This window comes from Ictalurus punctatus, chromosome 10 (assembly GCF_001660625.3).
Source record: "Ictalurus punctatus breed USDA103 chromosome 10, Coco_2.0, whole genome shotgun sequence".
In the NCBI taxonomy this organism is placed as follows: Eukaryota; Metazoa; Chordata; class Actinopteri; order Siluriformes; family Ictaluridae; genus Ictalurus; species Ictalurus punctatus.
This window is the reverse complement of record NC_030425.2, coordinates 27,101,842-27,122,535: the sequence shown is the minus strand read 5'-3', so window position 1 is coordinate 27,122,535 and position 20,694 is coordinate 27,101,842. Positions and strand designations below refer to the sequence as shown.

Below are 20,694 nucleotides of genomic sequence, written 5' to 3'. Positions count from 1 at the left end.
GTTCAATACACACGTTCAATACACACGTTCAATACACACGCTCGCTACACATGCGCGCTGCACACGTTCAATACACACGCTCGCTACACACGTTCAATACACACGTTCAATACACACGTTCAATACACACGTTCGCTGCACACGCTCGCTGCACACGCTCAATACACACGCTCGTTACACACGCTCGCTGCACACGTTCAATACACACGCTCGCTGCACACGCTCGCTGCACACGTTCAATACACACGTTCAATACACACGTTCGCTGCACACGCTCGCTGCACACGCTCAATACACACGCTCGTTACACACGCTCGCTGCACACGTTCAATACACACGCTCGCTGCACACGCTCGCTACACACGTTCAATACACACGTTCAATACACACGTTCAATACACACGCTCGTTACACACGTTCAATACACACGCTCAATACACACGTTCAATACACACGCTCGTTACACACGTTCAATACACACGCTCAATACACACGTTCAATACACACGCTCGTTACACACGTTCAATACACACGCTCAATACACACGTTCAATACACACGCTCGTTACACACGTTCAATACACACGCTCAATACACACGTTCAATACACACGCTCGTTACACACGTTCAATACACACGCTCAATACACACGCTCAATACACACGTTCAATACACACGCTCGTTACACACGTTCAATACACACGCTCAATACACACGTTCAATACACACGCTCGTTACACACACTCGCTGCACACGCTCAATACACACGCTCGCTACACACGCTCGCTGCACACGCTCGCTACGCACGTTCAATACACACGCTCGCTACACACGCTCGCTGCACACGTTCAATACACACGCTCGTTACACACGTTCAATACACACGCTCAATACACACGTTCAATACACACGCTCGTTACACACGCTCGCTGCACACGCTCAATACACACGATCAATACACACGCTCGCTACACACGCTCGCTGCACACGCTCGCTACGCACGTTCAATACACACGCTCGCTACACACGCTCGCTGCACACGTTCAATACACACGCTCGTTACACACGCTCGCTGCACACGCTCGCTACACACGCTCAATACACACGTTCAATACACACGCTCGCTGCACACGCTCGCTGCACACGCTCGCTGCACACGTTCAATACACACGCTCGTTACACACGCTCGCTGCACACGCTCGCTACACACGCTCGCTACACACGTTCAATAAACACGCTCGTTACACACGCTCGCCACACACGCTCGTTACACACGCTCGTTACACACACTCGCCACACGCTCACCACACGCTCGCTACACACGCTCGTTACACACGCTCGCCACACACGCTCACCACACGCTCGTCACACACGCTCGCTACACACGCTCACCACACGCTCGCTGCACACGCTCGCTACACAGGGTATAATATAATAATGTTGCTCCTGAATAGTACAAAATGTGTTCCATAGAACTTCAATTCACGATTCAGAAAACAGAAACTGTGGCTCCATGTCGAAGCCCTTTAATGTTTAAAGCAGCTACGGGTAAACAGTCTTTTCACTTTTTGTAATTCAGGAACACATTTTCATGAGACGTGCCTCAATATTTTGGGACGGTTATAGGAAAATAAGGAAGGAATGACTGTTTATAGCTGCTATAGCATATAGTACATGGAAACAGGAACCTACTTGTTCCATGGATGTTAAATTGAACAATCAATAAATAAAGACGATGACGTGTCGTCCGGACGAAATTCCCCCAATGGCGCTCTCTATCACGGCCCCCTGATAATCTCCATCTCTGAATGGGCTACATCACTCTATCCTCTCCTCTCCACCAATAGCTGGTGCGTGCTGGGTGTTCTGGCGCACCATGGCTGCCGTCACATGAATTTAGGTAACAAACATAAATCGATTATTATCGACTGGTGTGTAAAAAACAAACAAACAAAAAAACAGCAAGGAATTTTTAAGCGAAGGTTATTTGCCCGTAATTCTGATACATAAAAAAAACCCACATATGGATCGTATCAGATTCAGTGGTTTCGCCGAACATTAAACTGTCGTCTTTGTGAATTGAAATGGAATCGTAGCATTCTTTGGTATTGTCAGATATAAAACGATTGCCTTAAGAATCAAATAGTATTATAGCAGATTCAGTGGGATCGTCAACTTATGAATCGGAATCGTATTGCGCTGTATCACATCCGATTCGCGGTATTGTCAAATAATCGAATCGTCGCCTTTATGAACCGATATCGTATCATAGCCGATTCAGTGCTATCGTCTCGTTAAGATCTGCATGGAAGTTAAGTCTGAGGTTTACACACCTACTGTTTAATCCACGCCCACTAGTGATGTAACGCGTTATTCGTCGACGAGTCGATTCTGCGAGTCGACTCTTTTAGGTTAGCTTTGAGTCGACTGACTCGTATATATTCATACAAATGATTCTTTTTGTCGTCGTAGATTACAACGACGTTGTTACCCTTTCAGTATAATTGAATCGATACGTTTCCATGGAAACCTGTTTTCAACATCCGTGCTGTTTTTTAGCGTGATCGTGAGGTGAGGTGAGGTGAGGTGTGTGTTCGGAGCATCGTGACAGAGCGGATCCGCTGCACACTGAGAGGTCTTTGAGGCGAGTGAGGTTGTGTGATAATCTCGGAAACATCGAAACACAACTCTTATGGGGGGAAAAAAAAAGATTCTGTGTTCTGAATTGGTCTTTTCTCCTAGCTTTTGATGGGAAACTCTATTAACACCGCCGCCCTGCTCGGCCCCGCTGTGGTTCTGAGTAATGACTGTATTTTTAATAAATCTCACAGGCCACAGTGAATGAACTTAAATGTTACGTTTGTTAGGAATCTTATGATGAAAAATCTGTGCAAATCACTCGCTCAGTCCCCAGAGTGGATATTCTCGAGGATGTTGGATATATATTCAGAGCTTTATCAGTTCTTCATCACTTACAGTGACAGAGATGGTTTTTCTTCTTTTATGTTTTATTACTGGTGTCAGTGCTCTGTGTGTGTGTGTGTGTGTGTGTGTCATCTCTTTCATTGTCGCTCTCCCTCGGGACACCTGAATAATAGATATAAATAGGGGCAGAAGAGACACAGGCACTTTATCCAGCTTATTGCCGGTGTTTTTTGTTCTCACGCTGATTCCTGAGGGAAAAGGGGAAAAAAAAATACCTGAAAGCATAAATCATAAAAGCGTCGCTATGTCAAGGAAATTAAAGCATTCTAAACAGCAGGCTAACGCGTGACGGTTGCAGAGTCTGGCATTGCTGTCTCTCGTCCTCTCATCCTCTTCTCCCCTTCATGTAGATTTCATCACAGATGCTCTAAAGCCAAGAAAACTGCGAGGCGTGAGCCAGGATTATTCCTCAAATAAAGAGGATACGTTCCGTCCAACTGTGAGACCAGAAACAAACAGTCCTGAATTGCAGTCATCAGATGTGTATGGAAAAAAACCTGGGGTTATACGAGTAATATGAGATCACGTGGAAAAGGTGTGAACGTGCAGTTCAACATGTTATGCTCTGAAAGTGCACACGTCGACACGTGACATGACACGAACAATGTGATGACGTGGAAAGTGGTCACATCTTAAAATAAAAACATGCATATTGACGTGAGAATAACTGAATCAACGCCTGTGAAATTAAACGATTCATGTAAAAAAAAAAAAACACATCAAACTGAATGAATCACATGAAGAATATTGCATGTGAACATAAATGAATCACGTTAAAAACACACGGGGAAATGAATGGATCGTCTGTAAAGAATCGCGTGAAAATAAATGAATCGTGTAAAAATGGAATCAAAACAAACGAATCGTGTGAAAAAAATCCACGTGAACATAAACGAATCGTTTAAAGAAATCACGTGAACATAAACGAATCGTTAAAAAATCACACGAAAGTAAATGAATCATGTAAAGAATCACATTGGAATGAATCATGTGAGAAGAAACGCATGAAAGTAAATGAATCACGTGTAAAAAAAAAAAAATCACATGAAAGTAAATGAATCATGTGTAAAGAATCACGTGAAAATAAATGAATGTGTAAAAATTGTGTCAAAATAAATGAATCACGTTAAACAGAATCACATTATAGTAATGTTTACACATGAATTGTGTAAAGAATCACATTGAAATGAATGAGCCACGTGTAAAGAATCACATGAAAAAATGAATCGTGTGCAAAATTCATGTCAAAACAAACAAATTGTTTAAAAATTCAGATGAAAATGAATTTTGTAAGATCGTGCGGGAAAAAATGTAGCACGTGAAAAAAAAATCACGTGAACATAAATCAATGAATCATATGAAAAAATGTATCGTGTAAAAATCACACATGAAAATGAATTGTGAAAAAGTCATAACGTGAAAATAAATGAATCATGTGAAACAATCACACTTGAAAAAAATGTGCAGTACATATAAAAAAATGTGTGAAACATAAAGTTGTGCATCGTTTATGTGATTATACACACGTTTAGAATTCTAGAAGATGCTAGTTACAGAGGTAACTGCGGTTCTGGGAATTCCGGATGGTGCTTAAGCATTAATGGATTATCGCAGCGCCAGTTACATAGCTCGAGAGAATATACCAACAACGTCACGTGGTGATGTGGGCTGAGCTTCAAGGATAATGATCGCATGAGCTTAGCATTCAGCCTCGGTATTCCTTTCTCGCGCATTCAAAGAGACAAAACTCTGGCGGTCATCCGTAATTCACAGAACCACCTCTGTAACTAGCGTTCTGTTTCAATCCTCCTGAGCACTAATGGATGACTCCTACCTACATAGTCATGAGGAATGCCACTCACCAAAAAAACCGGTCAAGGGTTCCCCTTAAGAACCACTGAACTCACAGCATGCGTGGCAGCCACGCTGACCTTGTAGAAGCACGCAAAGGTACACAGAGAAGCCCAGGTAGCAGCCGCACAGATCTCTACCATGGAGACTCCCCTAAAGGCAGCCCAAGACGTAGATATGGCCTTAGTAGAGTGGCAGGAGATACCTCCTGGCAAGGGCCTTTGAGCTCTTCGGTATGCCAAAGTGCACTTACACAATCCATTTCGACTGTCTTTGCTTTGACACAGCGCCACCTTTCTGTGCACCACCACAGCAGACAAAGAGTTGATCAGTTTGCCTCAGACTGACAGTAATGTCCACATAACACCTCAGGGCCTGAACAGGACACAAGAGGAGATCCCTCGACCCTGTCGCTTCGGATGAGCCTTGAAATGCAGCCTGATTAATGGACTGATTTAGAACTTGAGGACACAGCACCTTAGGAAGAAAACACGGATTTAGCCACAGCACCATGCCAGAATCCTCTGGCAACCAACGCATGCATAACTCACTAACCGACAATGCATGTAACTCACTAACACGCTTATTGGAAGCAATGGCTAATAGAAAGGCAGCCTTCAGAGACCACCACTTAAGGTCGGAACACTGCAAGGGCTCAAATGTTGGCAAACAAAGAAAGTCAAGCACAAGCGGTAAATCCCACCCAGGAAAATGGCGGTTGCTGGCTGGCCTTAAGCACCTCACACCTTTCAAAAAACTGCTCACTACGGTATGGGAACCAAGGGGAGAGCCATCAACAGGTACATGACATGCAGAAATGGCTGCAACATATGCTTTCAATGTAGAAGCAGCCCTGCCTGCATCCAAAAAACTCAACACTCCTGGAATCTCATAGCATGCAGGGTCTAACCAGCGATTCTTGCACCATGAAGAGAACATATCCCAACGTGCAGCATAGGGCTGATGTGTGGATGCAGCTCTAGCGCTAATGACAGTATGAACAACAGCAGGTTCACAATCAGCTAGAAGAGGGTTGGACCCAGAGGCCAAATCCAGAGCTGCAGACGGGCTGGGTCTGCGACAACAGATCCTTCCAGAATGGAAGCTGCCATGGTCTGCCCACCAATGGTCTCAGAAGCATGGGAAACCAAGGTCTGGCTGGCCATCGGGGTGCTACGAGGAGCACCTTGTGTTTGCACTGGGAGATCCTGTGTAGTCTCCCACAGCAATGGGATAGGAGGGAGTTTGGCCATTTGTGAGCCAGTGCATCCAGTCCCAGTGGGCTGGACATCTCTGTCCTTGTGAACCACAACCGACATTGAGTGGTGCAAAAATATCCACCTCTGCTTTGCCAAATTGATGCCATATGCTCTGTACCACTTCCGGGTGAAGCCTCCATTCTCCCGAATGCAGAAGGTCCCTTGAGAGAGCATCCGCTACCTGGTTGTCCGACTCAGGAGGTGCACCGCCGTCAGGGATGCTAGTCGGGGAAGAGACCAGGTGAGAATTCTGTGAGTGAGACGCAAGAATTTGACTGACCTTGTGCCACCCTGATGGCTCAGGTGGAACACCATTGAGGTATTGTCGGACCGGATGAGCACATGATGGCCTGCTAGATCCTGCAAGAAGTACCACAGGGCTAAGAAGACCGCAAGTAACTCCAAGAGGTTGATGTGGTCCATGGACTGCTCTGGAGACCAACGGCCACACACACACCCCTGTGATTCAACGTTGCACTCCGCCAAACGCGGGAAGCGTTGGTCGTGACCACCTCCCGGCGAGAAGGAATGACCCCTAGTGGTACACCCGCCATTAAGAACTCCTAGCGATTCCACTGTATCGATGCATGATGTCTGGCGGTGTCCACCGCTAGAGAGGCCTGAGGTGGAGCAGGCCCAGCGGAATCACAGAAGTGGCAGCAGTCAGCATTCCTATAAGCCGCAGGAACTGTCTCTGCACATGCTCCAAAAGCATTCTGGTGTTGCAGACAGCTTGATGCCTCATGGGGCACATAAGCTAACGGGGAACGACCAGCTTTAGCGCGGTATTACTAAACACCGCCTAGCACCGATTAGCACAGGTCTAAAAATAATTCAATTAGGCAAAAATTCACACAACTCCGAGAGAATATCCACTGTGGTTATCATCCTCGAAGCTCAGCCTACGTCACCACGTGACTTTGTTGGTATATTCTCTCGACCTATCTAGCTGGCGCTCTGATAGTCCATTAGCGCTTAAGCTAATGGTAAGGAGGAATGAAACAGAAACGCAATGCAGTTTCATGTGACGCAATAGTAGGAGACGTGTACCCACGCACACACACACACACACACTCTCTCTCTCTATCTCGCAAGGGCGAGGTAAGATGAATGGCTGAATGAAGTATTGATCCTTGATCCTACTTCTTGAAAACAGATCGTTCCCGCAGGGCCGCTGACCTCGCGTCTGTTCTCCGCCTCCTTCATCTTCACACCAACATCATGAAAAATTCAAGGACGGCATTTTTAACTTGACAATCATGTTTGTAAATGAGATGCTTCTTTTTTGTAGGGCACAAGATAAATAAGCATCAGAAGGCATCTGTGAGTTAAAGCGGGGAGGCGAAGAGAAGGAAATGAAGCGGGATGTTTGCTATGCAAAAATATGCAGCCTCATAAAAAATAGATCTTTACGCAAATCCAAACAAGCTGCTAAGATTCTGAAACTGTGGAACATGTGAGACTTCATTACTTCTGAAATGCTAGCAGCTCTTATTTTTTTTTTACTTATGAAACCGTAGTAGCGTTCTTTAAAACAAAATAAAATAAATAAAAATCGGAAACAATAGCGACTTTTACTTACTTCCTAAACAGCAGGATTTAAAAATAAATAAATAAAATTTTGATTATCTCGTCACAGTGGCACCTCTCAAGGGGTGGGATACATTTATTAGGCAGCAAGTGAACGGTTCGTTCTCAAAGTTGTTGTGGACAAGCGTTATGATGGCTAGACGACTGGGACGGAGCGTCTCCAAAACAGCAGGTCCTGACTTGGTCCGATGATCTCTGCTACAGCCTTCCGAGCTTAATTTTTCCCTTGTAACATCTCTACTTTGTAATTTAATAGGAAAATTTGAGGAAAATCTGAAGAAAATAACGATCAAAAAACGCTGCTAGGTTTGTACCACGCACTAACCTAGCTAATACATCCACTCTGAGGAAAAGAGTTGTTTTCGGATAAGTAAGCGTTCTTAACTTCCTGATATCATCCTATCAGTGGTATAAGATGTGTGTATCCTGATCTATAAACACGTCAGCACACCTCCGATTAGCATCGAACCTTGCCGGATAACAGGACACTCGGAGAACTCGACACGTAAACACGCTGGCACACCCGCCAGCGTCGACGTGTTACTCGGCTGTTAATTACCGTCGGGAGTGTTTTAATCACGGCGAGATTTGAACATCACGCTCGGACCAAATAAACAAGCCGTGCTTTGACTCGCCATCTGTTCTTTTTTTTAATTCCATATAATATAAATACTGAGATTTACATGAAGATATAAAATAGTCGATTTGTATCCGGACACATTCCAACGTATTGGCATGTCCCCAAATTGTACAGCTCGATTCCAAAATAATCTCGACCTACGAACCTGAGACACTAGAAGGAAAGAAATACAGCAAGAAAGGTTGCCAAAGCCTGCTACACGGTAGCAAATACGGACCGGATGCGTTAACGACAACAACGGAAAAAAAAAATCTCTGCGGTGAGTTCGGTAAAACCTCCGAGTCAACACAAATCCAAATGATACCAAGTAGAACGGTGTGGAGGCTCCACGGCAGAATATCGTATCTGTAATAAAGGCAGATTTATCCGATATTTTTCTTCCTAAAAGAACAAATATAATATACAATACAAGCCTATTTCTAGACATGATTTTTTTTTTTTGAAAAAAAACAAAAGAACAATATGTATATTTAATACATTCGTACGTGACAGTTGTAGCTCCGTTTCCCTAGCGGATGACATCCGTACAGCGGATGCTGAAATCCTGAGCAAAAATCACTGATAAGATGGTATTGATGTACAGTACAGTGTGTAAGAGGAGAACGCATCCTCCCAAAGTTGAACCGCGGTTAAAGCGGTGATATCAATGACTGCTTATATCATAGCGGCGTAAACGTCAAGCTTCCGCACGATACCATCTTGGCGATTCGATATCTGACGACGGCACTGGATCTGATACGATGCGATACGATTCGATTCAGTGTCCTTTCTTCAGAATCTGGGGAAGTGTTAAATTGTGGATGATGATGTACAGAGGGAACGTTTTAAGGTCCCCGTGAAGTGCCTTGAAATGCGGAGAGCGTTACTCGAAGTGATGACGTCATTCCGCTGAAACGGTTGGTCGGGGCGGGACGTATCGAGTAGCCCCTCCCACTTTTTAAAATAGCCGATTGGTCAACAATGGCGGGGGGGGGGGGGGGGGGGGGGGGGGGGGTTGGGGGGGGGGGCTGATTCTCATCAGATTCTCAAATCTGACGAGAAGCTGAAGTGCAGAATGATGTCATCGAAATTCTTGATCCCTATTGGTTGTAGAGAAAGGGTTTGTGTTTTGAACGCGTCTATCTCCTAAACGTGGATTTTGCCGTTGATTCGGAGCACGCTAGCTTATATATAACCTCAAAGCTGAACTATTCGTACGGAAAGCCCCGAAACGTCCATTTTGATTTCAGAGTTATGGGGGAAATCACCTAGCTAGCTTATTATATTATTCACACAGATCAGTTTGAGAATCTGACTGCATCTCTTTTTCATGTATGAGGTCATGTGGTACAACCTCTCTATGCTCATTGGTCACCGGCGAATAAAGAGGAATAGCAGCTCAGTGTTATATAAATTCTTCGAATCGAATTGGATCGGAATCGCGGATTTAATACGGATCGCGGATTTTTGATAAATAATTGCTAAATAGCTCGGATAATAATAATAATAATAATAATAATAATAATTGGTATAAAGCTTGCAATGAGTGAAAACATCTAGAAATAGGCTTAGCTATATCATATTTGGTATACAATAATCTTACGGTAGGAAAATATTAGATAAATGTACCAGTATTCCACTGGCCACGCTGCCAGACGTGGCTGATCCGTATGCGCACGTACAGTAACTAGGGATAAAAATGTTTAACATTTATCATATGATGTCAACTTCAAACAGAGACATCCAGGTGCATCGTGGTCTCCTCATCATTATCCAGGCTGCTCTGAGGTGTCCAGTGTCCTCGACTCTCTCCACGTCCCGTTACAAGGCGCTTCCAGGCAGCAGGTTGGTGATAGTCCATTTCTGTCCGCTGCATTTCTGGACGGTGAGCTCGAAGCCAAACTCGCTTTCGTTGCTCTCCACAAGTTCGAGGCATCGCTTTGACTTCCTGTTCTGTATGGAGCCTCTCTGTGGAGAGAGAGAGAGGGGGGGGGGGGGGGGGGGGGTGTAAAAATGACTTATTCCACTCTTCATTCTTTGGTAGTGCACCAGTACATTTCAGATTCATTTCGAAATCTCAGCATGTGTTCACGCTACAGGATCGCGAACGCTGCAGCGACTTACACTCTAACACCCGAAACGACACTGAGGCTGAGCTCGCGAAACAACACTGAGAAAAACGAGAGATGTGAAAAGTTCGAATTCATTTCCGTCTATATTTATCCGCCGCCCGTTTTTCCTCAGTGGGATCCTGACGCCTGGAGAAACGGTGAAGCCTCAGATATCACACCCGCTGACCATCGCGTGCTACCGACCTCACCGTCGCCTTTCCTTTCATACCAATATAACTTTATTCTTCATTCCAGAATGTTCTCCAATCATTGCTCGGGTGTCAGTTTTAATCTGATATAACAGGGCAGTAGTTCAGGCTGTAAGGCAAATCACAGGTTTATGTTAATGCACTATTATGATGTTATTATTAGAGGTTGACCGATACCGATACCGATATTGATCAGCCGGTAGTTTTTAAAATTGATACCGAATGAAAACATAACACGCAAAGTGAACTACTGCAGAAATAAACAGTACGGACTGTACCATCAAAATGTACTGCAGGTGAATATTTTGTCGTCTGGGTGACTATTTTGTTTAGCGTCTGAAGGGCGGTACTAAATGAAAAAAAATAAAATAATAATCTTTAAACAAAATAATGACAATTTACATTGATCATCCTGTTCAAAAGTTTACCCCCCCGGCTCTTTGTAACAGTCGTGTACGGGTCCCTCGGTCGTCCTCCGTGTGAAAACATGGATCTCGACATCATATCGCCGCTGTCAGACAGGGCTCAAAATACGCACAAGTAAACATGCTGGAGGAGGATTCCCCACTGGAGGATTTTTCTGAAGAACAGCGGGCAGTTTAACTGCTCAGGACGAACAAAGGACTCGTGAACGCTAACACTATCACGAAGCATAAAAACATCATGTCGTCCATCATCCAGGTAACGACACGCGGGATTAAGAATCATCGGGCGGGTGTAAACTTTTGAACGGGGTCATTTCGATAAACTCGGCTATTATCTTGTCTTGTGGACTGGATGTAAACATCTGCTACGTGAAATAGCTTCCTCAGGACAGAACTAAATAACAAAACAACAGAGGATTTATTTTTTATGATCGATCGTATTTTCTTAACAGTGTTAAGAGTTAGCAGATTCTGCAAGGGGTGTGCAAACTTTTGGGCACAACTGTATATATATATATATATATATATATATATATATATATATATATATGTGTGTGTGTGTGTGTGTATATATATATATATATATATACACAGTTGTGCCCAAAAGTTTGCACACCCCTTGCAGAATCTGCTAACTCTTAACACTGTTAAGAAAATACATGATATAAAATACATTATATTATATTTATATATATATATATATATATATTTAGAAAGTTTTTTAGAAGGTTTCCTGTGTCGTTCTGATTGTGGTCAAAATGTCATTTTATTTTGTTTACTCACATCCTCAGTAAACAACGAGTTCAAATGCCCCTAAGATATTCCAAAAAACATACCGTAAGCAGTTTGGTGTAGCGGCTCATTAATGACCGCGTTCTTGTCGTATTAATTTAGCTGTTCAAGTTCACTGCGAGGCTAATTAATAGGTTTTTGTTTTGTTATTTTTTTATTATTTTTATTTTTTTTACAGTGGAGAAGTACAAGGCGTCCTGCTGCTCGCTTCATAATCAGAGCAAATCAGTTTAGCCTTCAGGTTACTCAGCAATGTAATTGCCTGTTTCAGTGTGTTCGGTGAGAAAGCTGCTTATCTTTCTTTCTTTTTTTTTCCTTCTTGATGTGATTTGTTCCTCATCATTGAATATGTATCTGAACATTAAGCAGACCGAATCAATCTGGGCTACGAAAGCGAAAAGAGAAATTCAAGTCGTCGTGGAGATCTCAGGATAAAACACGGACAAAGGATTCTTTTTTTTTTTTCTCCTGAAACGAGAAGGGAACGTCACCAAACCTAAAAATAAATAAATAAATAAAAATAAAAATAAATAAATAAATAAAAGGCAACGATGATAAAAAAATTTATTTAAACGCAGAATAATTTTTTTAATTTTTTTTTAAAACCCAGCACCTCCCAAGGCGATGTTTCTTTCTCGAGGGTTCCTATGATGTGATAATGTACGTTTGTTTATTTCTTGCTGAGCTCATTAATTGTATAAAGATGTGAAATTTTGTATTTTCGGTAAAAAAAAATCTTCTCTGCTTGTTGCAAACTCTCTCTCTCTCTCACACACACACACACACGCACACGTTTATCTGCCTGGGAAGTATTCCTCATTTCAGTGTCAATTCACCCTGATTTGCGGTGGACGCTTCACGCCCGACACGCGCTGGGTGTGAGGGAACGTGTTAGAATTACTGCGCTCGGACGAATGCCGCTGGTGACGTACGATCGCTTTCTTTAGCGCTCCGGTGAACAATGTCTCTCAACACTCGGGGCTGAGACTCCATTTGATTTCGATCGGGTGAAACACTGCGACCGCGATGTCCGGATCCGTATCGAAGGCTTCGCACGTGATATGAAACATCCTCCCGTCCGTAACCCTACGACCTTCTGCGACATCAGCGTTTCAGCCTAAAGTGTAACAATAAAGCTAAAACGCATATCCAAAATGAACCGCATATGTATGTGTACATCGCTTTACGCCTGTGGGACACCTGTGCGCCTGCTTTTACTCGTGCAGATATCCAACCAGCCAATCATGAAGCAGCAATTCAGCTGCAATTCAGTTATCGTTCGAAGGTTTGACTGAAAGTTCCAATGTCACATCAAAGCAAACCAGCAACTCCATTTCCCAGGATGCACCACCGACTACAAACATGGCCAAAGAGGACTACACTTCCCACACACGTTCACCTTCTCCGGAATTCTAATCGCACACACACCTGTTTCCAATCTCACACTCACTCACTCACTCCACGCTATATATAAGAGACTTTTTGAACACACGCGAAGTATTACGCTCAGTGGCCGTCTCTGTCGCGTACCAAGCCTTTATCCATAGCTTTATGGTTTTAATCTGTTTCTCGTCCTCGTTTCTTGAGTAGTGTCTAGTCTAGTTTATCCTGTTTGCTGATCGCCTGACCATTTGCCTGTTTTGACCATTAATTAATAATAAATCTTTATTGATCACGTATACATTACAGCACAGAGAAATTCTTTTCTTCGCATACCCCAGCATGTTAGGGTCCGAGCGCAGGGTCAGCCATGATACGGCGCCCCCTGGAGCAGAGAGGGTTAAGGGCCTTGCTCAAGGACCCAACAGTGGTAGCTTGGCAGTGCTGGGGCTCGAACCCCCGACCTTCCGATCAGTAACCCAGAGCCTTAACCGTCAAGCCTCCACTGCCCCTCCTTTATGTGACATCCTAAATAAGTGGACAGTGAGTGAGTAGTTATTTATTTATTAGTACAGAAATAATAATAATAATAATAATAATAATAATAATAATTTTCCTTCATATTATTTGTTATTATGAATATTATATTACATATATAATATTAATATATTATTAATTTTCCTTCACATTATTTGTATTTGTTTATTTATGTATTTATTTGTTTTGCATTTTTAATATTTGTCTTGTAGATCCTCTAATTTGTTTAATTCTGTGTGTGTGTGTGTGTGTGCCAGACCAACACATTGATTTGCTATAAAAAATAAGCTGTCGTGATATTATTTCTTTTAAGATTGGGGAGTTTTACATGGTATCAGCAGGAAACTGTAATTCTGTATTGATGCAAAACTAATTTATGAAAAGCCGAAAAAAAAAGTGCCACCATTTATTTATTTTTCTTCATATTTTCTGTAAAAATGCATCAACGGAAACCAAATCCGTCATCTAGCTGGTGGCGGACGGTGCGATCGGCTGTGTTAAGCGGTATTAGGAGTCATTATCTTCTGTTGCTTTCATTTCTGCCTCAAAATATGGAAAGTCATTTTATTATTATAATAATAATAATAATAATAATAATAACCTGCTGTAATTACATCTCCGCTTGGCATCTTCACTCATACCGCTAATGTGATGCGCACTCTATTATGGTGCGACGTTGCGGGGCCCAAGCACCTAACCGGGACAGCGGGAGCCGTTAGGATGTACTTACAGTTCACAGCTGACTGAAGCTAAGGAACGTGTGTGAGTGTTTTTGTGGTACGAGGCTTCCCTCTGCAAGGCTCTAATGAGGGTTCTAGATTAGCTCTGAGAGGGTCCACACACTCCTCCCACCATGCTCGTTATCAGCTCCCTGCTGCTTCGTTTTCTTACGAGGGCTGTTACCTGAGTGAAAAGCCAGTGGAGCTTCATGCGCTTGGCCGCGGCGTAGCTGCACTCGATCAGCCTCGGCCGCCCGTTCACGTCCACCAGGCACTTGTTGTCGTCGTCGTCGATGGTGGGGCTGAGCACCCCCACGTGGAACTGCTGTGTGCTGCTGTAGTACACGTTCTGAAACAACACCACGACAAGACACGTCCCTGAGACCTGAGCTACTGACAGAGCACGTGATAACGTTGACCCTCTACCAAAACAGTTACGACGTATAATCTCGGATTATTAATAAAGGGAAAAATATTACTAGGATTTAAATGATAAGATTGAGGTTTGTACAGCTGAGGATGCCTGAAAAAATACTGAACCACAGTAAATACATTTTTTTTTTTATTTTAAAAAAAGGATCAGGGGTCTGAGAGTGTATTCTAACAGGGATATATATATATATATATATATATATTTGATACTTTCGGCTCCAGTAGAAGCCACATTAACTGATAAACACATCCAGAGACACATAGTTGCCTGTGATTGTGTTTTAGCAGCGAACCAGAGAGCCGCGGGGACAGAAACAAACACTGAAGAGTGTTATTAGTTACATAAAGCTTGAACTCGGAATAACGGCCATTGTTCAACTCGACAACAGGAACAGGGCCACAATCACGCTAACAATCAGCGGATACTGAAAATCAAGTTTAACCTTCGTCTTATGTTTACTGCACGGCAAATGCAGTCTATTTTTTATTTATTTGCAGCGATAGCGGTTTCCAAAATTTTTGGACAAACGACCCCAAATGGACATTTTCTCTGACCCCAAGCCTTGACCACCCTTTGAACAGTAATCTATGTATGTGTAATGGAAGGGACGTCATATTCCTGTTGTTATAGGAAAAGAATCCAGGAATCCATAAATAAAAATAATAATAATAATAATAATAATAATGATAATAATAAAAGTAGAAATCAGCAAGCAAATGCTAGTTTAAAAAGAGCATGTCTTGAGTTGAGCTTTAAATATGTCTGAGCTTCCCTAAGTTCGAGAGGAAGAGCGTTCCAAAGGGTTGGAGCGTAGCCAGAAAAAGCGCCGTCACCCGTAGATCTTAAGCGGGTTTGTGGAACAGTTAACAAATTAGACTGTGAGGGGTGCAGTCTGCGATTTGGGGTGTAACAAAGCAGATAAATAACACCGAGCCAAGCCATGTAATGCTCTGTGTGTCAAAGAGCTCTGTTTCGTTTTTTGCCTTCGTCGTGATTGTTGTCATGAACTGTGTCTCGGATCAAAAACTTGACCTTACATTCAAAAGTATTTACTAATCTAGAAACTCCAAAAGGCTGGCGCTTTCGGTAAGCTAGGAACGTGCTAGTACTCTGTGGATCAGGTGGTAGAGCGGGTTGTCCACTAACCGTAGGGCCGGCGGTTCGATTCCCGGCCCACGTGACTCCACATGCTGAAGTGTCCTTGGGCGAGGCACTGAACCCCGAGTTGCTCCCGATGACAAGTTAGCGCCTTGCATGGCAGCTCTGCTACCATTGGTGTGTGTGAATGGGTGAACGGGACACAGTGTAAAGCGTTTTGTAGAACTGCTAAAGTTTGAAATCTTTGCAAATTTATTAAAAATAAAAAACAAAATAAGCACATGTACATAAGTATTCACAGCTTTTGATCAATACTTTGTTGGAGCACCTTTGGCACCGATTACAGCCTCAAGTCTTTTTAAGCATGATGCTACAAGCTTGGCACACCTATTTTTGGGCAGTTTGTCCCATTCTTCTTTGCAGGACCTCTCAAGCTCCATCAGGTTGGATGGGGAGCGTCGATGCACAGCCATTTTCAGATCTCTCCAGAGATGTTCAATCGGGTTCAAGTCTGGGCTCTGGCTGGGACACTCACGGACATTCACGGAGTTGTCCTGTAGCCACTCCTTCGTTATCTTGGCTGTGTGCGTAGGGTCGTTGTCCTGTTGGAAGATGAACCTTCGCACCAGTCTGAGGTCCAGAGCGTTCTGGAGCAGGTTTTCATCAAGGATGTCTCTGTACATTGCTGGATTCATCTTTCCCTCGATCCTGACTAGTCTCCCAGTTCCTGCCGCTGAAAAACATCCCCACAGCATGATGCTGCCACCACCATGCTTCACTGTTGGGATGGTATTGGCCAGGTGATGAGTGTTGCCTGGTTTCCTCCAGACATGATGCTTGCCATTCAGGCCAAAGAGTTCAATCTTTGTTCAATCTTTGGTCTGAGAGTCCTTCAGGTGCCTTTTGGCAAACTCCAGGCGGGCTGTCATGTGCCTTTTACTGAGGAGTGGCTTCCGTCTGGCCACTCTACCATTCAGGCCTGATTGATGGAGTTCTGCAGAGATGGTTGTTCTTCTGGAAGGTTCTCCTCTCTCCACAGAGACATGCTGGAGCTCTGTCAGAGTGACCATCGGGTTTTTGGTCACCTCCATGTCTAAGGTCCTTCTCCCCCGATCGCTCAGTTTGGCCGGGCGGCCAGCTCGAGGAAGAGTCCTGGTGGTTCCAGACTTCTTCCATTTACAGATGATGGAGGCCACTGTGCTCATTAGGACCTTCAATGCTGCAGAGATGTTTCTGTACCCTTCCCCAGATCTGTGCCTCCATACAATCCTGTCTTGGAGCTCTCCAGAGAGTTCCTTGGACTTCATGGCTTGTTGATTTGTGCTCTGACATGCATTGTTAACTGTGGGACCTTATACAGACAGCTGTGTGCCTTTCCAAATCATGTCCAATCAACAGAATTGACCACAGGTGGACTCCAATCAAGTTGTAGAAACATCTCGAGGATGATCAGAGGAAACAGGATGCACCCGAGCTCAATTTTGAGTGTCACAGCAAAAGGCTGTGGATACTTATGCACATGTGCTTTTTTTGTTTTTTATTTTTAATACATTTGCAAAGATTTCAAACAAACTTCTTTCACGTTGTCATTATGGGGTATCGTTTGTAGAATTTTGAGGAAAATAATGAATTGAATCCATGTTGGAATAAGGCTGTAACATAACAAAATGAGGGAACAGTGAAGCGCTGTGAATCCTCTCCGGATGCACCGTGTACACGCACTTTCGCACTTGTCATTTGATCGCAAACATTTTTTTAAAAAAAGTTATAACGATTATTTTGCCTTCTTTCTTTCTTTCAAGTCAAAATGAGAAATATAAAACGGGTCGTCCGGACCCACACAGGATGTAACGGTTAAATAAAAAATGACGCAAGGCTACACACACACACACACACACACACATCACTGTGAGGTGTTTTGAAGTGCTTTTCAGATGGAAATGCAGAGAAGCTAATTAGAAGAACCGTGTCACCGCCATCTAAAACACACAGATCGCAAAAAACTGGAGCAGTTCAGCCCTTACACGTGTAACCATGACAACGTCCATCAAAAAGAGCAAATATTCCACTACAACCTGCTCGCTTTGCTCGATTCATCTCCCTCTCTCTCTCTCTCTGAGGAAACATCCCAGAATGACTTTTTCCACAGAGTGAGCCAGTGCGCTAAAAATACTGCCGTTTTTTTGTGTCTCCCGAGCAGGATTGGTCACGGCAGGACGTGACGTGTCTTACGGAAGGAGAAGAATGAGTCACGCGTCCAACGGGAACGTGAGGTTCCTGAGGTTATTTCCTGCGAACGGCCGTGTCAAGGACGTTCGCAACGGCATCTGTTTACAGCACGCGGAACGCAGCCTGGCACCGCAGATGGCAAACACCTGGGGGCACACCCGAGGGTCTGAAGAACATCTGGCACACCTGCCTTTCGCTCTGAGCCAAACCAGTGCTGAAAATGGCTTCATCTCGTTCGTCTACAGGTTCCTGTGTGATTTACCGATTGAATTATGAACAGGTTTATATTCCTATGCTAGTGGTTGTGTAGTAGCTACACACACAGGGACTTGTACTGCAGATGCTCGATTCGGAAGGAGTCTCCAGTTTCAGCTCTTTCCCAAGATCCCCCTGTCTTCCTGTTTAATGGAGAACATAATTGATATCACTATTTCTATTTCTCTCTCTCTGTGTGTGTGTGTGTGTGTGTGTGTGTGTGTGTGTGTGTGTGTGTCCTGAAACACGGAGCACGCACCAGCACAGTGATGTCTTTCAGGTAGGTTTGCGGCTCCGTGCCTCTGACTCAAACATTTCACACACGCACACGTATACAGTGGCAAGAAAAAGTATGTGAACCCTTTGGAATTTGTGTTATTATTTTAGGCCCGTTGTATTTGTCAGTACCCTTGACTTAGATGAAGATCAGGTCACAGTTTATGACAAATTTATGCAGAAAACCACGACATTCCAAAAGGTTCACATACTTTTTCTTGCCAATGTATATACTGTTATCAGCCAGTGTCTACACAGACACTGCTCACACATATCTGCTCTGAACAAACACACACACACACACACACACACACACACACACACACACACACACACACACAGTGCAGCTCCTCTCCACAATAAACTGGGTATGAGAGAGAGACCGAGAAAATGACAGAATGAGCAGGACAAAGAGGGAGAGAGAGAGAGAGAGAGAGAGAGAGAGAGAGAGATGCGAGACAGCGAGAAAGACAAACAGGGAGCCAAAGAAACGGAGAGAGAGAGACAGAGAGAAATAAAAAGTGAGAGAGAAAGACAGAGAGAGACAGAGAGAAATAGAGTGAGACAGAAAGACAGAGAGAGAAAATGCGAGACAGAGGAAGACGGAGAGCGAGACAAAGAGACAGAAACAGAGAAACAGAGACAAAGAGAGGGAGAAATAAAGAGTGAGACAGAGAGGAAGACAGACAGAGAGAGAGAGCGAGAGAGGAAGACAGAGAGAGAGGAAGACAGACAGAGAGAGAGCGAGAGAGGAAGACACAGAGAGAGAGAGAGAGAGAGAGAGAGGAAGACACAGAGAGAGAGAGAGAGAGAGAGAGAGAGAGAGTGCAAGGAAGACAGACAGAGAGAGATGAAGACACAGAGAGAGAGAGAGAGAGAGAGAGCGAGAAAGAGGAAGACAGACAGAGAGAGAGGAAGACACAGAGAGAGAGGAAGAGGAAGACAGACAGAGAGAGAGGAAGACACAGAGAGAGAGGAAGAGGAAGACAGACAGAGAGAGAGGAAGACACAGAGAGAGAGAGAGAGAGAGAGAGAGAAAGAGGAAGACAGACACAGAGAGAGAGAGAGAGAGAGAGAGAGAGAGAGAGAAAGAGGAAGACAGACAGAGAGGAAGACAGACAGAGAGAGAGGAAGACAGACACAGAGAGAGAGAGAGAGAGAGAGAGAGAGAAAGAGGAAGACAGACAGAGAGAGAGGAAGACACAGAGAGAGAGAGAGAGAGAAAGAGAGAGAGAGAGAGAGAGAGGAAGACACACAGAGCGAGAGAGAGAGAGAGAAAGAGGAAGACAGACAGAGAGAGAGGAAGACACACAGAGAGCGAGAGAGAGAGAGAGAGAGAAAGAGGAAGACAGACAGAGAGAGAGAGAGAGAGAGAAAGAGGAAGACAGACAGAGAGAGAGGAAGACACACAGAGAGCGAGAGAGAGAGAGAGAGAGAAAGAGGAAGACAGACAGAGAGAGAGAGAGCGAGAGAGAGAGAGAGAGAGAGAGATCTGAGCTGATCTGGGCAGGGACGACGCTGTCTCCATGAATTCTCGAGGCGTCTAAATAGTGCACAGGGAAGTGAAATCCTGGAGTGAGTTTAAAATAAATGCTGAAATATAAATGAGTGGAGTTTATGAGGGATTTGAGAGAAGAATGAGACGTTTTTCAGAACTCCACCAGCACACATGCTGCGGCACTTCGCTGTGACTCGGCCAGTTTTTAGCATCTGGAGGAGAATGTGTGAAGTCAGTTCTGATTGGTCAGTGTCATGAAATTACCCTCGCGCTGAATGCTCCGGCAACCGCCCGAAGTATCATAGTGCACATGAACCGCCCGAAGCGTGACAGCACATGTGAACCGCCCGAAGCGTGCCGGTGTTTGAACCGCCCGAAGCGTGACAGCACATGTGAACCGCCCGAAGCGTGCCGGTGTTTGAACCGCCC

General features: G+C 44.1%; 1 protein-coding gene across 4 annotated transcripts in view; it reads right to left on the bottom strand.

Moving 5' to 3' along the window:
- Positions 1-7,727: 7,727 nt before the first annotated feature.
- Positions 7,728-20,694, bottom strand: part of galnt18b (UDP-N-acetyl-alpha-D-galactosamine:polypeptide N-acetylgalactosaminyltransferase 18b) — a 107,535-nt gene continuing 94,568 nt past the window's right edge. For all 4 annotated transcript variants that reach the window (XM_017478671.3, XM_017478673.3, XM_017478672.3 and 1 more), the window contains 2 exons: positions 14,661-14,825; positions 7,728-10,271 (listed from right to left, as the gene is read on the bottom strand). In XM_017478671.3, the coding sequence (XP_017334160.2) occupies positions 10,125-10,271; positions 14,661-14,825 (312 nt within the window). In that variant the 3' untranslated portion in view covers positions 7,728-10,124. The remainder of the gene's footprint in view (positions 10,272-14,660; positions 14,826-20,694) is intronic.